General features: G+C 39.4%; 1 protein-coding gene across 1 annotated transcript in view; it reads right to left on the bottom strand.

Annotated features, from left to right (window-relative positions):
• The window catches only part of LOC126195755 (serine/threonine-protein phosphatase 6 regulatory ankyrin repeat subunit A), a 427,181-nt gene that overhangs the window by 108,342 nt on the left and 297,529 nt on the right, over positions 1 to 21,310 (bottom strand). Inside the window, exons 15-16 of the mRNA XM_049934383.1 lie at positions 12,874 to 13,005; positions 8,598 to 8,804 (exon numbers count right to left, since the gene is read on the bottom strand). Coding sequence (XP_049790340.1) covers positions 8,598 to 8,804; positions 12,874 to 13,005 — 339 coding nt within the window. The remainder of the gene's footprint in view (positions 1 to 8,597; positions 8,805 to 12,873; positions 13,006 to 21,310) is intronic.

Genomic DNA, 21,310 nt, shown 5'->3' with positions numbered 1-21,310 from the left:
CCCCTTGGATCAAATAAAACTGGGAACACTTGTGCTGCCTTCCTTTCTATACCTTCAATATCCTCTCCTTAGTCCTATTTGATATGGGTCCCACACACCTGAGCAACATTCTAGGATAGATTACATGAGCATTATGTATTAATAGCCTTCCTAGGCTCATTGCATTTCTCTAGTATACTAGCAATGACCCGCAGTCTTTTGAAATTGTTTATTTATGCATTACCATATCTGAAAGCAGTCATCAATGATGCATGGCACTTACCACTGAAAGCACATTGCTTATGGGAACCAAAGTACATACAGAACAGGACTGTCTCCTGGATGGAGAGTGCAGCAATTTATATAAACACAGAATATTCCAGAATATGGAAAAAGGGACCAGTAGTCTGTCACCAGCTTTACCTACAAATGAGCTGATGTGATCATTCCATTTCATATCCCTACAAGTTGTTAAACACAGGTATTTGTATGGATTGACCAGTTCCTACCAGACTCATTGATACTGTCACATTGTAACCACAATCAAGTTCAAATCTGAAAGCAGGGTAGTCAATCATGTACAACATTAGCACTGAAAACAAATTACTTATGGGAACAGAAGTACATAAGGAATGTAATTGTCTCTTGGATGGAGAGTGCTGTAATTTATAGAAACATTGAATATTCCAGAATATCGAAAAATTACAAACATATGAAATTTCAAGAACCTTTTAAAAATGATAAACACTAAATAACAAGTATTTCCTAGTGATTGGATTTTAACTGATCACCAACAGCAGTTCAACCAGTATGCTAAACCAGTACTCCATATTGCATGCAACACTACTTGCAGCACTGCTCCCTCTCCTGGAGAAACAGAGAACTGCTGTTTCGAAGTGCTCATTAAAGTTGATTACAGCATCCTAGATTTACATCTTATCAGTAGTCCTCTGTATGGCTGTGCTGGAGTATCCTCACATCTGACTCATGTTGTCACATCCTCTTCACAATGACAAGCATCGAAGGTAGCCCCTCCTGTCACAGAACTGTAATTGTCAAGTGGAGCTGCAGCTTCCTTCAACAAGAACCCCCCATCATTGATCTGCTCCTCTGGACTGTAGTAGGGCTTCATACAGATGACATGGGTGACACCACTCAGCTTTTGTTTCCTTAGTGCAGTGTCACAATCCTTCACTTCATCTGTGACATCCGACAAGTGACAAAGAATAAGCTACGGCCCAAAGTATCACTTTAACAATTTTTCTGATGATCCCACTTTCCACACAGGTGTAACAATCCCTACCAAGTCTACTGGGCTGTTTCTCACTGGCCAGTGCTTGGCATTATGAAGCTCCTGGTTCTTCCCACGTGTATCCAGCATCCATATGTGAATCAGCTGGCTTGCTTCTTAGGTCCTGGTGATGACGCATTCCATGTAGTCATCTTAAGTATTGCACAGTTCAAATAGAACTATGTATCTATTGTCATTTCAGCCTTGTGACTGTGGACCAGAAACAATGTTGTGAAGCCAGTATTGCCTTGCTTTTCTGTGTTATAAGCAAATGTCATGACAGGCAGTATTGTACCCCAGTCTCTACATTTGACATCAATGTACATTGAGAGCATGTCTGCTAATGTCTTGTTCTATGAGTCCATTTGTCTGCAGGTGGTAGGCCATTTTCATCCTGTGGGTGGTGTCACAACATGAAATTACCTCTGATACTAGTCTTGACTGGAAAAGTTTTTCCATGATTAGAGATCATGTATGGTGCTCTGTGCTTCAAAATTATATCTTCTACAAAGAATCTCGCAATTTACAGTGCTTCATCAGTGAGCACAGCACTGGTTACACCATACTGGGTGAGGCAGTTAGCGTAGACTATAAATCATCGATTCCCATTTATCAACATTGGGAATCGCTCCAAGAGGTCAATTCCAGTTCAACCTAGTAATGCTGCTGTGGATGGATTTTGTATCAAATGCCCAGGAGGTAAATGTGACATGCACTTCTGTCATTGGCACTGCTTACAGTGGTTCATGTAGTATCTAATGGATCAGTAGAGAACAGGCCAGTGATATCTGCATATAATTCAGTTTAGATTCTTCACAAACCACAGTTGACCTGATGATGCAGCACAGCAGAAATACTTTAGGCTAGCTGGAATGACGAGCAACTATTTCTACCCCATTGGAGCATACTTACTCTTATCAATAACCCATTTATTAATTAGAATTCTTCTTTGATCAGTTTCTCCACCATCAAGACTTTTTTTTTTCCATTCAGCAGCAGAGTCATTTACTGCAGCAATGACAGATTTCATTCATGCTGCTGTGTTCCCCCAATGGATAACTTGAGAGACAGTCAGTGACCTCATGTTTGTGTCGGTTTTTATATACCACTGTGAAGGCGTACTCTTGAAGCTTCAGTGTCCATCTCAAAAGTCATGCCAATGGATTTTTCAGACTAGTCAGATAGCATAGAGAATGAAACACCTGCAGCTGTTGTTTTGATGTTATTTATTACACAGAACCAGTTTTGATGACTCAGTACACCAACTTCAGGCGTAAACTGATGTAGAGAGGGTGAACTCCCAATGCTGTACACCCCCATCTCTGTCAGTTAAGGCCTGAAGATGACATACTGAATCACTGAAAATGGCTGCTATATATAATAAATAACATCCAAAGGATGGCTGCAGGTATTTTGTTTCATTATGTAAGTGAATGGCTGAAGTCCCACAAACCTTCAATCAGAAGGATCAACATATGAAAGCATAGAGAATCGTTGTCCATCACAGCAGTGAATGGTTTGAAAAAAATGTGGCTGGAATGTGTTGATGGCCAAATCAACTGCAATGTATTCATTATTGGTTGTAGAGAAGTTCATCTAGGACTTTGAGAGTACTCGGAAAGCATAACGTAATACCTTTCCAGCAAACATGCACTAGAACTGCACCTATTCCATAGCTGCATCGGTGTGAAGGTCTGTCTCGGCATTCTCGTCATACATTTTTATGGCTGGATATGACATTAATGCCTCCTTAAAAACAAAGAAAGATATTTTCTGTGCCTCACTCCAAGGTCATTTGCAATTTGGTGTCTCCCTAGATAAGTTTTTTCAAGGAATATGCCTGTATGAAAAGTGAGAGTATTGACAAAAGTTACTAAAGCACCACTTTGGGCTGTACCTATGACAGAACAAAGCTCTTCGAATCTGTTGTTTTAACAGAATGTAGTCATAATCTTATTCTTAGGCATCATAAGCAGTCACAGACTGTGCTAGACCAGAGCTCCAGACAGACGAAGCTATTGCAGCAAGCACACATAGTAAAGACTGCTCCGAATGGTTGTTTGCCTTTGAAGACATTGTTATCCTGCTGTCAACAATGAGACAAGTTCCAGTCATCAATCTAAATGTTCAGGTACATTGAGGAACTTTTGTTAATGGCAAACAGCTACTCTGACTCAAAATAGAAATTACATAGCAGCAACAATCATAAGGACCACAGGTGGTCAAGGAGAACTTTAAACTCTGCTCAAACAGTCTGTGACCGACTGGTTGCCTCATCATCCTCAGCCCACAGGCATCACTGGATGCAGATATGCGGAGGCATGTGGTCAGCACACTGCTCTCCCAGCTGTATGTCTGTTTATGAGACCAGAGCCACCACCTCTCAATAGAGTGGATCCTCAGTTTGCCTCACACCACGCACCCCACGCACCAACAGTACTCAGCAGACTGGATGGTCACACATCCAAGTGCTAGTCCAGTCCGACAGTGCTTAACTTCAGTGAACTGACAGAAACCGGTGTTACCACTGCAGCAAGGTCATTGGCTTCAAGAACTCTGGATGACAAATGTCACAAGAAGTCACAATTCATCCCAAAATATATGTGTGCAGGAACAGCCAAATCAGTGTAGGATGGGCAGCACAGTGCCACTGACAATGAATTATGCTTCGATTCCACTACTGACAGTACAGTGGAAGAAGCTGTTATCTAACTGCGAACATGGTTTGGCCTGATTGAGGAACAACATTGGCTAGTGTTGGGCATTCTGTGTCAATTTTCAGACACTTTCCAGTCCAGAGTGAAGAAAACACAAACCAAGGGGCGCAAGGTAAAATGCCATATTAATGCGGGATTATCCACCACATAGCCAGTGCTCATGCAGGGTGTCACTGGCTGAGTGATGTAGCACAGTTCAGAAAGAAGTGGAGAAGATACTGCAAGATGATATTATTGAATCTTCAGAGTGTACTTGGTCCTCTCCTGCGGTCCTTGGGAAGTAGGACAGCAAAGAGTGCAGAGTATTTCTCCATCAACTAATGACAACTCAACAAAATCATGAATGAAGAAGTCTACTGAATACTGTGCACTGATGGCACCCTAGATTTCTTGAGAGGAGCAAAGTATTTCTCAGCTATGGTCATGCAGACAGGTTACTGGTAGATCAAGGTCAATGAAGCCGACAGGGAAAATACTGCCATCATAACACCTAGTGGCTTCAATTCAAAGTCATGTGGTTTGAACTATGTAATGCCCCAGCCACCTTAGAGCATATGATGGTCTATCTGCTCCAACAACTCTCAAGGACAATGTGTCATTGCTATGTGCATGACACTGTAATTTCTTTAAAGACATTTGAAGAACATTTAATTTGCTCGACAACTCTTTTGAAGTGTGTTCAGACTGCAGGCCTCTGCCTGAATCTGAAAAAGTGCCTCTTTGTTGCCCAAGAAATAGAAATCTTGGGGCATTTAGTTCATGGGGATCCACAGAAAATAAGAGCAGCCTCAGATTTTCTGACTGTTAGGCACACTAGTGACGTGAAAAGATTTCTTGTAATGTGTTCATACTACTGGTGATTCATTAACGGCTTCAGTGCCAAGACAATCTCTTGCAACAACTACGGTAAGGAGATGCCAAATTTTCCTGAAATGAGGCAGAAGGAAGGCACTTTCTTGTTCTTAAAGAGATGCTAATATCTTCTCCAATCACAGAACTGTTTATGATAATGCTGAAACAGAACTTCACAATGACACTCACAGCTTATGGGATAGATGCAGTACAGTTCAAATTCAGGAAGGTGTTGAAAAGGCTGAAAAGCTTGGGGTTTCCAGAGTACTCTTCAAGTCTGAGATGAACTACTCTACAACTGAAAATGGGTGTCTTGCAGTAATTTGGGACATCAACAAGTTCTAACCAAATTTATTTGGCAAGCCATTCACTACTGTGACGGAACACCATTCTCTATGCTGGCTGACTATCCTGGTAAATCCATTGGGTCATCTGGTGAGATGTGCACTGAAAAACAAGTGCCCATAGTTTCCAATTGTGACTTTCAGCACAATCAGTTTCATACTGCTGGACACAGTCTTGTTTAGCTGGCAACTGTAAGCATTCAACAATCCAAAAAAGTCTTTGAGTTGTGTACGGCCCTGTCAGGTTGGTCATTGATGAGATTTGCTGGAAGCCTGATATCTATCCATGGAAGATTCTCATTTGTCACATCCTCCCTTCCATAGGTGGTCACCTTGATTAGTTTTCCTGAACTTGGCAGGTAGGTGAGTGGCTGGTATCATTGTACAGTGACAGCAAATAGCTCTGGCATATTGGGTAGCAGTCTCATGTAGGGTACGGCAATGGGCTTCAGCCCACAGATTGGCTATAATTGTCTGTAGTTGACTAGCAAGAAAAGGACTGTTGTGATCATTTCCAATCCTGTGTGGCGTAAAGATAGAACATGTGGTGTTATTAACACAGGATTATTCACCAATTAGTCAGCACTCATTTAGAGAACCAGTACATGAAGCCGAGTACAGAACAATTCTATAGCTGCCAACATACATTCCATGTAAGGACCACAAAGGTAAGATATGAGAAATTAGGACCCATATGGAAGCATATTGACAGTCATTTTTCCCTCATTCTATCTGTGAGTGGAATAGGAAAGGAAATGACTAGTATTGGTATACAGAACCCTCCACCATGCACCATATGGTGGCCTGCAGAGTATGTACATAGACATAGATGATTGATGTCTTACAGCATAATAGTCATCAAACACTTGTCTTCTTTCACTGCAGTAAAGTACAATGTGTGCAGGGCAATGCATCATAAAAATGTCTCTTCTTTTGTGGAGCATTATACTTGGCAGAAGAGGTGGTTGTAACTGTGTTGGTCAGATGCTGGGCTGTCTTTCGATGTCTACATCATTAAGTCTATGTTCACTTATTATGGCATATTCAACTTGTGGCAGAGATTGGTACTACAGATCAATATCTCTGTTCCTCAACATTTTCTATTACCTTCTGACATGTGGTGTCAACATTCACGGCTGCTATCTCTTGTGTATTCAGACTGACATTTCTGGCTGATATAGCTTCTCTCACTTTCTGGGATTTTAGAGAGGCAAGGTCATGATGGTCTTTCACAATTATGAAATGGATCACATTCGGGAGTTGGTTCTACATCTTTTGGTGACTCCTTCCTGCTGCATTTCCTCGATGTGCTGGCACCACTTTATGCCTTCCTCTGTTATTGTGGCATCCTTTACCAGCAGAGCTCTGTACATGTCTTCTGTGACCCCTTTCATCAAATATGAGATTTTGTCAGCTTCTGCCATATTTGGATTCTCAATGTGGCATAGGGCCTAAACATTCACTGATAACAGTGAGTCATTTCCCCATGACTTTTATGGGCCCTGTTCTTCAGTTAAGTGGACTCACTATTGATTGTCAATAAATGTTTTCTTCAGTTCAGTCTGGTATTTGTCCTAGCTACCAAGGTTCTCTTCATTGTTCTTGAACCACTGCTGGACTGTGAATCCAAGTAAAAGTGCACTTTTACCAAACACACCATGTCATCCTATCTGTTTTACTTGATGACTTGGTCAAATCATTAGAAACATTTCATTGGGCCCTGTCCAATGTCTCCAGAAAATACTGATGGATGCTTGATGTGCAACCGACTTGCTGCTGATTTGGAATCCATTGGTCTGCTGAATATATGGACCTCAGGAACAATGTCCTACTTTTATTCTGGTTCTTGTCAATGTAAGCAATGCCTTTTACATTATCTAATTGGAGCCACAGTGATATGGATGAGTTGTGGTACTTGGCATCTCCACCAAAAAATGTCCCATCATAATCACAATCAAGTACAAATCCAAAATTAGGGTTGTCAAAGAAGTACACTACTTAGTATTGAGAGTACATTTGTTATGGACGCCAAAGACAGACAGAGAACTGCTCCCTGGATGGACAGTGCTACAATTTATAAAACACTGATTATTCCAGAATATGAAAACATTACAAACATAAGAGATTTTGAGAAACTTAAGAAACGATAAGTGCTAAATAACAAGTATTTGCTGGAGATTGAGTCTGGACTGGCAACCCTCAGAAAAGCAGCCTGTGATGCTAATTGGTACTTCCTTCTGCATGCAGTCCAGCTCACGGCAAGTGACGTCATGAAGGCTGGATATTCATACTCATACCAAACACTTTCTATGTGATTCTTTTACCAGTCAGTGACTTGGGACTTTTTAGTGTTCCTTCCCAAGAATGAAAATCAGATTATATTTTGTGAATGTGGTGCCCCAACACCCATTAAGTATTTTTAAAAAATAAAAAATAAAACATATGCCAAGAGCTGATAGCGAACATTAAGATGGATTTGATTTTTAGGTTACTAGATGACAGTCTGAATAATGAAACCGGTTGTGAACAATAAAGAATTTATTAGCAGGTCTTGGCAGCTGAACTATGGCATCTTTTAATTAAGTCAGTTTTATTACACTTGTATGAGAAAAAATAAAAATAAAACTTCCTTAGTACCTGAAAGGTAAATTAATGCCTTACTCTGTTTGCTTCTTTGAAAGAATTTGATGGTAGTAATATGGAATAGGTTATAAAAGTGAATTGTGTACCTGAGTTATTGTTATAAATTTTTAAATTATTATTTCTAATATGATACTTGGTTATAGAAACTACTTATGTTTCACAGTAATGCCGTGAATTTTCCTTGAGTATAGTTCCTATTACTTTTTTATTAAAGCCTAGAAAATCTTATGGAGAACAATATTTGCACCCTTTACCCTAAAACCCACCCTTTTCCTTAGTAATTACTTTTTCACTTCATAGTTTATACAACAAAGGATTTATTACACTAACAGTCTATATTATTTTGTCCACATCTTTTCCATACATCTGGCGTGGTGAGACACTTCTCTTTCTTCTCAACTTTCTGCCACCTTCAGTTTAACTTTAAATATTTGCTCAACCAACTAAAGGAAAAAAAAATAGGCAACTTTTACATGATTTGAGTTCAATATAACTGTACAAGACCTGTATTTAGGTAGATTTTTGATTTAAGGCCACAAAAAGCAACATATTATTTTCCAGTGTCCTAATAATCAGCAAAAGTGTGCCTCTAAATTATAAATGGATGACAGACAAAAATATTCTGTCAAGACAAATGATAAGTTTAACTTTGCATTTTCTCAGTATGTCACTAACTGGAATGAGAAGGGCATGGGTACCACTGAACATGCACTAAAAGCTTATTCTGCAAATGAAGGTATACTTGGATAATATAATAAGAGTGATACTTGCCTGAAGATACCGTTGTACAACCATGTGTGCAATGACCTCCTTCTGCTCATTTTCAATGAGTACATCGAGGAACTCTATGTTTCGTCTGTCAGTAGCAGTCAGAATGCGACCTGCTGAATCTGACCCAGCAGCCAGGGCCAGCAGCTCTGTTGCCATTGTCTCACACTGCTTACCAGCAGCTATCAAGTCTTTAGCTCTCTCTTTCTCCTGTTAGAGGCGTTTAAAACACATTTTAGTACCTAAATTATCTACTTACAGTTGCAGTAAAAATAAATTATTACATTTAACCACTAAGATTTCCCATACAAAAGAAGAATCATACAGCCATCATGAATGGGATACTTCATGGGCTTGACCAGCTACCTAATCAGAAAGTTCCTTAGCAAAAAGTGAATGTTACATCTTGTGCACCTGTTCAGTGAGGACGACTGCAATGAGCACACACTGAGTATGACTTTGCATTTATGCTGCTGATGAAAGAGCAGAAAGGCTGATGGCACATACCCTGTACTTCCATTGCATAGCATCAGGCGGTCACCAAGCACATAGCCCTAATGCAGCTGACAGATTATAATCAACAATGTTGCATGCCACCAGGCCATTACAGACTGTGAGGTTTGGAATTTAAATGAAGACATTGGTGCACGTCAGGTGATAAGAAATTATGCACCACCAAATCTTCTACATTACTGGTGAAATGTCAGTGATTTAAATTTCTTCCCCATGTAATGTTTAATTGTTTTTAATTATAATTTTAACAATTTACATGAAGCTAAAATCTGAAGATTATGAAGTATTAGAAGAAGAAAATACATATCTGGTAAGAAAAAATGTTAATCACAAGAAGGGTTCTATTAGAAGGTAATCCCAAATAAAAATCTGGATAAAAGACAATAGAAATATGTTGTTCAAAAGCCATTTGAGACAGCTGTAACTTGTATTGAAAATGTATTTGCCATATGGTATTTGTGTGACAGAATAGTGCATGAAACTGGAACTGATTTAGCCATAAAATGACAGATGGAAACACCTGAGAAATGAAACTGATATCACAACCAAAGATGGGAGATCCTGAGTAATGAACTGTGATGGCACTGTATCTAAAATAAGATGTCATACTGTTTCATTTACTTAGTCTCTTGTGTATTCAGTGGTCTTGTTAAGGTCCATATAAAGGTAACTGCATCACTATAACTGAATATAACCAACTGTATCATTTACATCACAGCAGTAAAACTTACACAAGAAACGTTAGCCCTTAGATGAAATTATACTTTTTCATGGCTGGCATTCTCAAAGAAAGTTCATTATGGGGATACTATCACATTGTATCACAAAAGAAATGAAACTAAACTGGAAACTTCAACTGGATTATGACTATGTGTTGGTCAATTTGATAGAGGTTGCCTATCATCAACTTATCTACATCCTGAAATAGCACACCATAACTCTCCATCTTGCTAAGATAATATGTCTGTGATGTACCAGTAGGAATAAAGGCATAATTTTGAGGAGAGCTTTCCACCAGTAACAAATTATATAGATCACCATTTGCTCAGTCCAAGACCAGTTCAAGTTTATAAAATGTTGGCATTATGTCATTCCATTTTGTAACAGGACCAGAGAATATGAGTGCAATGTTTTTATCCCAGTAGCCCTTGTTTGTTTAAAGTATACATATGTATTCTTTATTTCATCATTAATTAGCTGGTAGCAACAGCACGAACTTCTTCAGGGTGATATAAAGTTATATCACTTGTAAAGAGCAAAAACAGTTTGTTATTTCCTAAATTTGAATTCAGGAATCTCTCTTCTTAACAGTCTCTTTTGCAGATTTTCAGAACCGAAAAACATCCACACAAAGTTTTGTAATCACTGTAACTTTGTTTTATTATTTTTAGGTGATATTTTGGATTTTTATATCTTATTTTTATTTGAATGTTGATTCGGATTGAAAGAAGTGAAAAACTCAAGGAAATGAGTATGACTGTTGTTTACACGTAGAAATATGAGAGTGAATAAAATAAAAACAGTATTTCAGTCCCCGATCATCAGCAGTTGGTAGGACTGGACCTGCACTTCTAGTATTGATGGATGGGGCCATTAGGAGTGGGGAGAGCTAGCCATTACATACTTCCAACAGCTTCGTCAGTAATGCTCAAAATGTCGGAGCAGCAGGTGCACCTCCCTCCACTGTTAATGCATAATTATAAAATTTCTTGCTCATGAAGGAGTTCAAACAACAGACGTTTTCCACAAATTGACTGCACAGTTCAGTGAGTAAACAGTGTCGAGGATGCATGAGTTCGTCTGCCATAAAGAGTTCAGGGAAGGTCAAGAACATGTGGAAAATCAGCAACAGGATCATCACATTAAAGACAAAAACATTCATGTGGTTTGAGACATTCCTGAAGGTGACTGACAGGCGAGAAATTGCAGAACAGGTCAGAATAAGTTACGAGAGCTGTCAAGCAATCATAACAAATGACCTGCAGTTCCCGACAGTGTGTTCCAGATGGATCTATTGTTGTAAATCAGAAGTTGAGGTGTTTGGAGGTCTGTCAGAAGCTTACAGCAAGGTTTGCAAAAAAAGGTGGTGCATTTTTGAGTTGGATCATTACATGTGACAAAACATGGATCCTGCACTACACTGCCAAATCCAAACAAACCAGTAAGGAGTGGCAGAGGACTGTCAGCTAGCAACACATAATCAGTGCTGCATATTACTGTGAGCTGTTGAAGAGGGTTAGGGATGCATATTGCTGCAAAAGAAGAAACCAACCACTTCGACTGGTCACCTTTCTCCATGAAAATGCCAGGGGCCACACACTAGTTCTAAAGGTCTCCAAACTACAGGAAATGCACCGGGGTCAAGATTGATCATCCTACTTGCAGCTCAGACCTACCAACCTGTGATTTACCTTTGGTTGGACTTCTTAAGGAAGTTAAGGGAGGCCACTGATTTGAAGTGACGAGGGCGTGAGGGAACTTGTACGCAATTGGCTCCTCATGCAACCAGCTTCATACTATGATGCTGTGATGAAAAGCCTTCCTTCTCAATGGGAAAAAATATTTATAAAGTGATAAACTATGTGGGAAAATAAATTTTTGTTTTTTGCTAATGAATTAAAAAAAAAATATCCCATTTATATTTGATTCATCCTCGTACAATATGTACACAGTTAAGACATAAGATCTTGCTGATGAATTGTATTTGAGTATTAAAAATGAACTTTTGGATAACAATACTACAGTTACAAAATTTTTGATTCCTTTACGATGATGGTTGCATTTTAAGTCAGTAAAATAGCTCTTAAAGAAAACCTTGGAAACCAGAAAAATATGGATCTCTGATTAACCTGTCTGGAGAACCTATGCCAGAAATGTCAGTTAAACATAGGATATAATGAATGCGATGTTCGCTACAGACACAAAAAAAATTTCAAGACCTGAAGCGTCCAATTAGCAGATGAATATGTTCTTGAACTAGCAAGCAAGTTTCTGTCTTTTATGACACTGTTATCTGAATGAAGTACAATGAAAAGATGATGTATACAACAGAGTTTCTGACAATTTAACGTACATAAATTGAAAGTTTCAACTGTCGGATTACCTTGGGCTATCGATGATCCATTTGTTTTGACACAGTTTTCAGTTTTGCTACAATATCTAGATTACCCTTTAGTCTAACATTAAAATGTTACACAAAAATGCTGTTTCTTAATCATTCTGTTTCTATAATAGGCCAATCTAACAAAAGGGGGTGCAGGGAGGAGAAAAAACTGCTAAATAAAAGTAGCAAGGAGTGACCATCAGATCCCCCAAATATAATTATAAGAACTGCTGACCTATAATAAATTTTCTAGTGTGTTTCAGATTTTTTTTCATTTTTTTTATTGTGAGCAGATGACATAATGTTCAACCTTCCATTTGCTTTTGTATTGTAATACTCAAGGAGAATGATAGGAAAGGATTCATGAGTGGACTCATGTGCTAATGTCTGAAAGTTCCTCCTGGCGGAAAACAACATTATTCCTGTAAGTATCACAAATAAAATGTATGCTGAATTTTCATCAGCCAGTAACTGAATAATATTCTAGATTATAAAAAGCCATATTTCATATTTTATGCTATATTGGTACATGCTGTCCATCATTATATTATTTTGTAATGTTAGGTATATATTATACTGTGTCAGTATTATAGCTTATTAATTTTTTATGTTTAAGTACATATGAATATGAATTTATCATCAAAAGTAAGCTAATAGACTCACCTTTGTAGAAAGTACAACAAAGATATTTGACAATTTAGCTGCAGTGTCAACAGGAGCTGGTGACACCAGGATGAAGTCTTCAATTGTTTTGTTGTTATTGTTTTTGCTGCATATCATCAAGTTGTAAACAAACTGAAAATTTCAAAACAAATTTATAGTGTGGTATGCAATTTTTTTATTTTTATTTTTTAAGTCACAGTCTTACTTTACATTATTACAATGCTCCTGCTTCACTCAAGTGATCACAAATTCTGAATGTTCATGATGGATTATAAGTGATTTCTGGGTCACAACGTCAGGTCAGTGGCCACTCAACCAAGTATTCTGTGCATACCTCACACACTGCGTCAAGGCTTCAACCTATCACCAAATGTATTGCCTTGCAAAATTCAAACCAACCTTTAATCAATCATGAATTATCCGGCTAGTAATATACTCTGCTAAGAATAAAGAATACAAATCTGTCAATTGTAGAAAAATCAGATGAGATCTTCAAAGCAAAGTTTCCTAATACTCTGAAGTAAGCATAAATATTACATTCAATTTCACACCTTTATTGTTACACAAACTGCACGAAGACCGTAGAGATTAGCACCCTATAAGCTGATACCATACATTACAATTACACCTGATAATTACATCTTACACACAAGAAAAACATACATACATGGGTACATAAGAAAATATAAAAATGATCCCTTATCTTTTAAAATCAGAGCAACATTTTATATTTTGAATTTATTCTGCAGAACAATTGGATTAAATATAAAACAGATAATAACATATTACTATGTTTTTAATAATCTCAAAGGAAATGTTTCTCTATTATTCAGGACAATGAAAATGATGCTGATTGAGTCTTCAAGGGAATAGACTGGTAGTCATCAGCCCCTAAGATCACTTGGTGCTTGGTTCATAATATTATTGGGGTAAGAGAAGGGCAGCACTCTTCTACTGGACTGGAGGTAAGCCAGCTGACAGGAATTAGTTCTGCAAGTTAAGGAAAAAGAGATCATTCCTGGGGAATCTGAGAGTCTATGGTGTTATACTTTCAGGGATGTCACTGGTCTACAGTAAGTCAGACTGTATGGGACTTGGCTCGACCTCAGACTGGTAGTTAAGGTGTGAGTGGTAAGTTCCTGATGGTTTTATTTTCATCATTGCAAGTATTGGTCATAACCTGTCTTGTTTCCATAAAATTAAGGAGAGAAGTGACATCATGGCCCCTCCCAGCTGATGTTGCAGGGGATGGCACTCCTATCTCCACCCCAACCCTTGGGCACACCTAGATAGGTCGCTACTCTGGTATCCTGGCCTGGTGAGTCTGAAGACTTGCCAGAAGTCACGGAACTCTGTAACAGACGCTAGGCAGTACTGCAACATCTTCAGGTGCTGGTGTCGCCACTGAATGTGCTGTCCATTGAGCCATGCCTGGCTTGCCAGCCTAATGGTGCCTGCAGCCACCCTTTAAAGTTAACAGTGTAAAGGCTCAGTTTCAGAAGTGATTTTTCTGAGTTTTGGTATCATTGTCACCACAAACCATTGTTGTGTTCTCTGGATTTGCAACATCTTAGGGTTTTGCTTTTGAATACTTGTTGGACTTGTTATTCTGTGGTGTTGTCTCTTTTGTCTGTTCTCCTCTTCTTGTTGTTGTCTTCCTGTTTGCTGTTAGCGTCTTGCTGTTGACAGCCTGGCCAATGGCCACTTTCTATTGGTTCCCAAGTTCGATTCTGGGCACTACAATTTGTGATGAGGTAAAAGGTTTGCAGTGTCACACAGATTAGAACAGAAACAGTAACAACTGCTCCTGCAGCAGCAATTGAAATGGCAGGTCCTGCAGCATTTTCACCAGCAGCAATGGTAACAGTGGTAGCGGACTGAATTGCTCCATCAGGATATTCGGCTTTTGAAGGATCAAGTGCAAGTTCAGAGTCCCCAATCTGTGTAGGTGGCGGTTACTTGCCAGGTCAACAGCTACCCACCTGCACTTCCGCCTTTTAACAATGCTGAAGAGGATTGAGACACATATTTCTAGTGAATGAAACAGCACTTCACAGCCTTTCAGGTCTCTGATGATACTCTTCAGTGTCCATTATTCCTTTCATGGGACTTTTCCAGACATGTTTTTCTTCCTGAAGAAGTTGGCTCAGTTCCTGAATTACATCACACTCACTTTTGAGGAGATGTGTTCCTTGCTTTCCACTGTGACTTGAGATTCATCAATGTTACATGCAACCTTGGCAGTCGAATTACACTTGGGTGACTGATTTTCAAGGTTTGGGCCACCGTTGCGATTTCCTTGTATCAACTCTGATTGCAAAACCTCATACACCAACTCCTTGATTCGAGAAATAGTAGTCCAGTTTGCTCCCAGTACAGAGGTACACACTGCAGCTCTTAAGCTGGATGACCCTGCCTTGGATGATATTTTGAAAACTGAACACTCTTTTGACATCATGCAGGAAGTGACGAGCATCTTGTGGTTGGGCAAGAAGTACCAGCAGTTCAGATGCTGCATTGTGTCCCGGGGAGGGGGGCAAACTCTTGTGAGCACATTCCAGACAGCAGCAGAGATTAATTGATTTCTGACGTGCCATGGCCCCTGAACATTACAACAAAAAGCCTGCCACCCCTCCCCTGATGGTCAACATGAGCAGTGGGGTTCTTTGTCATATCTAGACTGCTTCATGGCACACCTACAAGCAAACTGTCCCAATTGTGGGGCATGCTGCACCTGTTTTGGGAAGATGGACATTTCTCAACTGTCTGTTGTAATCTGTCGGGACATAGGATCCTGTTCTCTACATGCATCTAGGGACGGTACACGAACTTCAGGCGATTGTTCCTCAGTGCAGTCCTTCCACTATCAAGCTGTTTATTACCCTCACAATTGCATATCAGGATAGCCATTTCCAAGTTGACACAAAAGCAACCATTTTCTCGGTCAACCCCCAAATGTATGCTCATCCTGGTTCCCTTGGATTGGCCTTACCTCATGCATTGTCTGTGCCTGGTGACTGTTCGTTACCCCTTCAGGATCAATTCACAATTACAGCTGCCTACAAAAAGATCACATGGCTGATATCTTTGTTGTCAATAGTCACCTTGTGGGCAATGTTTTCAGTCTGGTTGCCTTCTCACTGTTCGGATTCTCCATCACATATGCAGCCACCTCTGACACCATTCCCTTCCAGGAGCTCAATGACCTCTGTGCCACCTTCAAGCTTATATTCAAACCTACCCTGGGGTGTGCCACAGATTTCCAGGTACATATCTCTTTATGACCAGATACGGTGCCTCATTTCTGAATGACACAACCCACTCCATTCTCCATAAGGACAACCATTATGTAAGAACTCTACTACCTCCATGAAGCTGGGATGATTGAACCTGTTAAAACCAGCACTTGGGCTACAATGATGACAGCAGCCAGGAAACCCAATGACTCCCTCCAGCAACTGAAGATTTTTAAGTGACAATCAGTGTCAAGGCACAAGTGTAAACCTACCTCATACGATATCCAGAGGATCTCCTCACAAAACTTGTCGGTTCATTCCTCGAGTAATCTATGGTTCTATTGTAGACTTTTGTTAAATCTGAATTACTTTTGGACGAAATCATTTTTCAAAGAAGGTAATGAGTTTGTTAACGAGTTTCCTTTTTTTCATTCATATCATGAGCACTGTAATCTCCAAATTAACTCTTCTGATGGAGGAGTTCAAGTGACATCGATGAATATGTCCCAAAACAGACATAAATCCCATACTGGTATGTTTCATGGATGAAGCTATTTTCATCAGGTCACACTCTATAGAACACTATGAACCTGTAAGTACTATTGCCAGGCACTCCCACTATGACCACGGAATCTTCCTTTGACAAAGCTTTACGTAATGATCTTACATCCTCTATCAGCTGATCAACATTAGCAGGTGGTTTAAAAAAGCTGCTGAGCTGGTAATCTGGACCTAGATCATCCTGAAATTGTTGGCCTACACCTGTGCTATGTGAACCACCTAACAATAATACTTTCTTTCTCTTTATAGATTTTTCAACCTTCTTATTTCTCAAATTCCTTTTGAAAGTTTGTTGTGCCTTTTCTACAGCTTTATCCACATATAGGTCACCTTCTTCTAAATGGGACTACAGATGTAATATATTTTCCACATTAATGACAACAAAGTCTGGAAAAGTCCTATGTCTGTTTCATCTATTACCTGCAGCCACTTCCCAATTCTATCTACCCTTCTCCCTCATGTAACCTGCCCACGTGTATCCTTGCCTTGTCTACGAGTAGTTCAGCTTGATGAGCTGCAATGCTTTGGTCCTGTTCCACAATTTTCTAATCTCTAACGGTATATCCTCCGACACTATTGCAGAGGCTCATTTAGTCCCCTGATTCCCTCACCGCTACAGTTGCCTCAACAGAAAAAGGTACAGTAGGCACCATACCACAATCCAAAGTTAACAGTCCTAGCATTTCTCACTCATGGTAAATGACACAAGTACACCTATAATAAATTGATGGAGTACTGAATGAAGTGAAGAAATGTGTTTTAAAAAATTAGGAAAAACAGAAAATACTACACAACATTACTGAACCAGGCTATTTAAATTTACATTATTTTGCGTTAATGTAAGTCAGATAAGAGAGTGTTAATGACTGTCATTTCTACCAAATAAATACACTTTCCTTACGTTCACCATCATTTAGTTTAGTTGAGCATAATCACTTTGACAATGTCACAGCTACTAATTCCACTTTTCAGAGTAGCACTTCTGGAGATATTGGATTTGCCTAAAGCCTGGAGTACAAAGGATTTCTGCCTGAATCTCAGTCACTTGAGTTGTGAACTGCATTTTCAAGTCCCCCATTTTGGTATAATATGCCAGTGCCACAAATACTGACACTCATACGCCAGCCTTTAAAAAACAATGTGTGCCTTCAACTCATGCACAAGACCTCTGCATTTGCTTTCCACCAACCCTCATTTGCCTTTTCTTCAATATAATTTATAGTCTGGATTAACTTCCCATTCTATTCCCTGAAACCCCGAATTTGAACTATTTATAATAATCAGATGTCATTCACCATCTGAATATTAATGGGGATGCCATCAATAAATTTTCTGCCTGAAAGAAAACTAAATATATTTCACAAATATAATTTCTGGGAGAGTGGAGGATTTTCTTTGAAAAATCTGGCATTATGACAGAAAAACAGGAAATCTTAAAAGTTTCAGCTATTAGAATGATGAAACTTTCTTTCCCAGGACTTGACATCAAATCTTTAAGTACAGGGACCGATGACCTTTGCAGTCTGGTCCTTCAACCCCACAAACCAACCAACCTTTAATTACACTCTCAAACTTTTAGTATGAAATTTGTACAAATATAGGCATCCTTTTGTGTCAGTAAGGTCTTGAAATTAAAAACTTATTTGTAATAAGGCAGCTTCTATGAGAGCAAAATGATCACAGGTCGTAAACTGTTTGTGAGATTTGATTTATTATGATAGCATTTGGACTGTAGTGAATGATCTTATTGGGAGATTAATCATGACAATCTACAGACTATTTGCAGTGTGTTAGGAAGTACTATCTATCCTACTATCATCTAGTCTCTCCAGCTGACAATATGAGACTGTTGGTGTGCATCCTGAATACCACAAATAGCCTTTAAATCGATGCAGCAGGTGTCCAAAGAAGATTCTATGCCATCGATGCATCTTCGTCTGCACATATTACAGATTGCTGTTAATGCAAACCAGACCTGTGTTACTTATATGTGCTATAGAAGAAGTGATACACTGCAACAAGTGTGGATACATGTTTTCAGGGTTGACAGAGCCACAAATTTCAATTTTTAAATCAATTTCCGTTTATCACTCACTGTGAGGAATCACAAAATATTTCATTCAGGACAGTCTAAGTACAGGTTGCTGTCCATATAATTGTGACTACAATGGAATAACTACAGCAATATGAGTAACACACTGAAATGGGAAGAAACAATTTAAAAATGAATCTGATTTGCAATTAAAGTCAAACAAAAACGACTAGATATTTATGACTACTGAAGCATAACAATGTTACTTTAATACACACAGCATTCAGAATTGATGGCTATACTGAGAACAGAGTGGAAGTTATAACTAGGAAATTATGTAAAAGGACACTAGTACAAAATTGATTGCCAATTTCTAAAAGTGCACAATATCACAGTACAAAGCAAGTCCCTTCTTTAGCTGCATCTGTACTCTAAAACTACTATTAAATATATGGCAGCGTATAGCCCAACTTCTGACTGTACCACACATCAGGACCTCTTCCTGTCCCATTTGTATAAAGAATGTGGGAAGAATGACTGCTTAAATGCCTCTGTGGGCACTATAATTAGTCTAATCTTATCTCTGCAGTCCCAATGAGAGTGATACATGGGCACTGTAGTATAATTCCAGATTCCTTACTTGGTACTAGTTCTTCCATCTTCAAGCCTTGGCCAGTTCAACTTTTTAACATTTCCGTGATGCTCTCCCATGACTCAAACAAAAATGTGACTATTAGTACTGCCCATCTCTGTACAATTTCAATATCCCCTTTTAGTTTTATAGTCCTTCGGTGTGAATATTGTACATATTACCTTGAAAACAAACATCTTAAACTATTAGTAGTTATCTGTTAACTAATCAACATAAAAATATAATTTGGTCATTTTCCATTTATTGTTTCATTTTACACATTCCTCAATTTTGTCTTTTCAGATTAATAAATGTAGAAGTCCAGTCCTGTGGGTACAGTCACCATCATCGGTGAGTTTATTTACTTTCTTAATAAACCATAGTGATGTTCACATAGCTTTTTTCCTCCTGCAGTACAGATGATATTTTGGTACAGAGTGCCATGTACAGTTTTTGTGGTTTGCACACTGCCAATATTTTATCAAAACTTACGAAAAACTGTACTCACAAATCAGAACACACAGATTTATGACAGTGGTTTGGCAGTAAGTGAGATGGCTCCATGGTAGTCTAAGCCAGCTGTCTGTAATAAAAGAGTTTAAAGCTGGTGCGTGCAATATTAACAGTGACACTCCATTTTGCTGACAACACAAAATATAGCATACATGATTATTATTTGCTACCACCACTGTACTAAACTTACCTGCTATGTTTAATGCTTGATAATAATGCTCTTTTGCTGATACAATCCCTCCTCTATACTGTGATAAGAAGTTATTCATTAACTGACTGAGCTGGCGTTCGTGTTGTTGGCATCAGGAAGCTACAGAAGTCTGCATATTATTTCATGTCAAGCCAGTATTCTAATTCTGCGGTTAATTTGACGTAATTTTAAGGCATTCAACCTGGTAGCAGAGTTTACTTCAGTTAAGCGGTGAGCTGTGTTAAAACAAATCTAAACTGTTTGTGTAAGTTAAAAGGAATTCCATCAGACTCATATTACTGGGCGCATTATAACTTGACCACGAGGTCTTAGGGAAGCTGGAGAAATACGTTACAGCAGGTAAGTTCTCTGACGTAGAGGCAGAAACATTCCACAGACGTTGCTACTCAGAAGCGACAAAAGAAGACCGCAGGGAGTGGCACAAAGGGCGTCAATGAAACCAGTCCTTTCGCTCGGGCGTTGATTCTCGGTTATTTCGCGGTCGAAAACGTCAGTTCACAGTGCGATGTGCAGCAGGAATACGTTCTTCACACCCTTTGACACTGCTGACACCCATGGGTGTTTCAGCCTTTCTCTAAGGACATTGTATGGTTGCATCCCCATCGACCGTGATCGCAACTGTTTGGATCGCAGTGCGACCACAGTTTTTGCTCTCGTGTTTGGAATGGAACCACTAGGGACTGTTGGAAGAAATCTGAACGTGGTCCGAAACAGCTAAGGATGCTTGTGTTTTCTCAGCGCCCGTAGTTTTCGTCCTCTTGCGGCGTGATCATGGGGGGTTTGTGACATTAACCTGTGCGTGAATAAAATGGCAAATGGTTCGTCTAAGAGACCCCCGTTCGGCGAAACCCTCGGTGTCGCCCACTCGCCTTTGTTGAGCAACTTATAAATGTGCCTGTACAGACAGCCACCATGATGAGAGTACCAGACGCCTGCAAGCAGGCTACGCTACAACTCTTCCACCGCTACAATCCTGCTCTTGCGCCTGATAGTAGGCCACCTGGGGTTGAAGAGTGTCGAAGGGGTCGTTGGTCTGCAAGCGTCTAGGCCTTCGTCATGGTTTCCGTCTGTACAGGTACATTCTTAAAATTCTCAATAGAGCTGAGCAAGTGCCACTATTGGCGATTTGAGTGTTCTTAAAGGGACCCTAGGCCGTTTTATTCATGCATTTGGCAATGTCACATCCTCCTGTCATTACGACACAGGACGACACAAAATGGGAGTGCTGAGAAAGCATAAGCATCCTTAACTGC

This window comes from Schistocerca nitens, chromosome 7 (assembly GCF_023898315.1).
Source record: "Schistocerca nitens isolate TAMUIC-IGC-003100 chromosome 7, iqSchNite1.1, whole genome shotgun sequence".
Classification (NCBI taxonomy): Eukaryota; Metazoa; Arthropoda; class Insecta; order Orthoptera; family Acrididae; genus Schistocerca; species Schistocerca nitens.
This window is presented reverse-complemented; position numbering and strand designations above follow the sequence as displayed.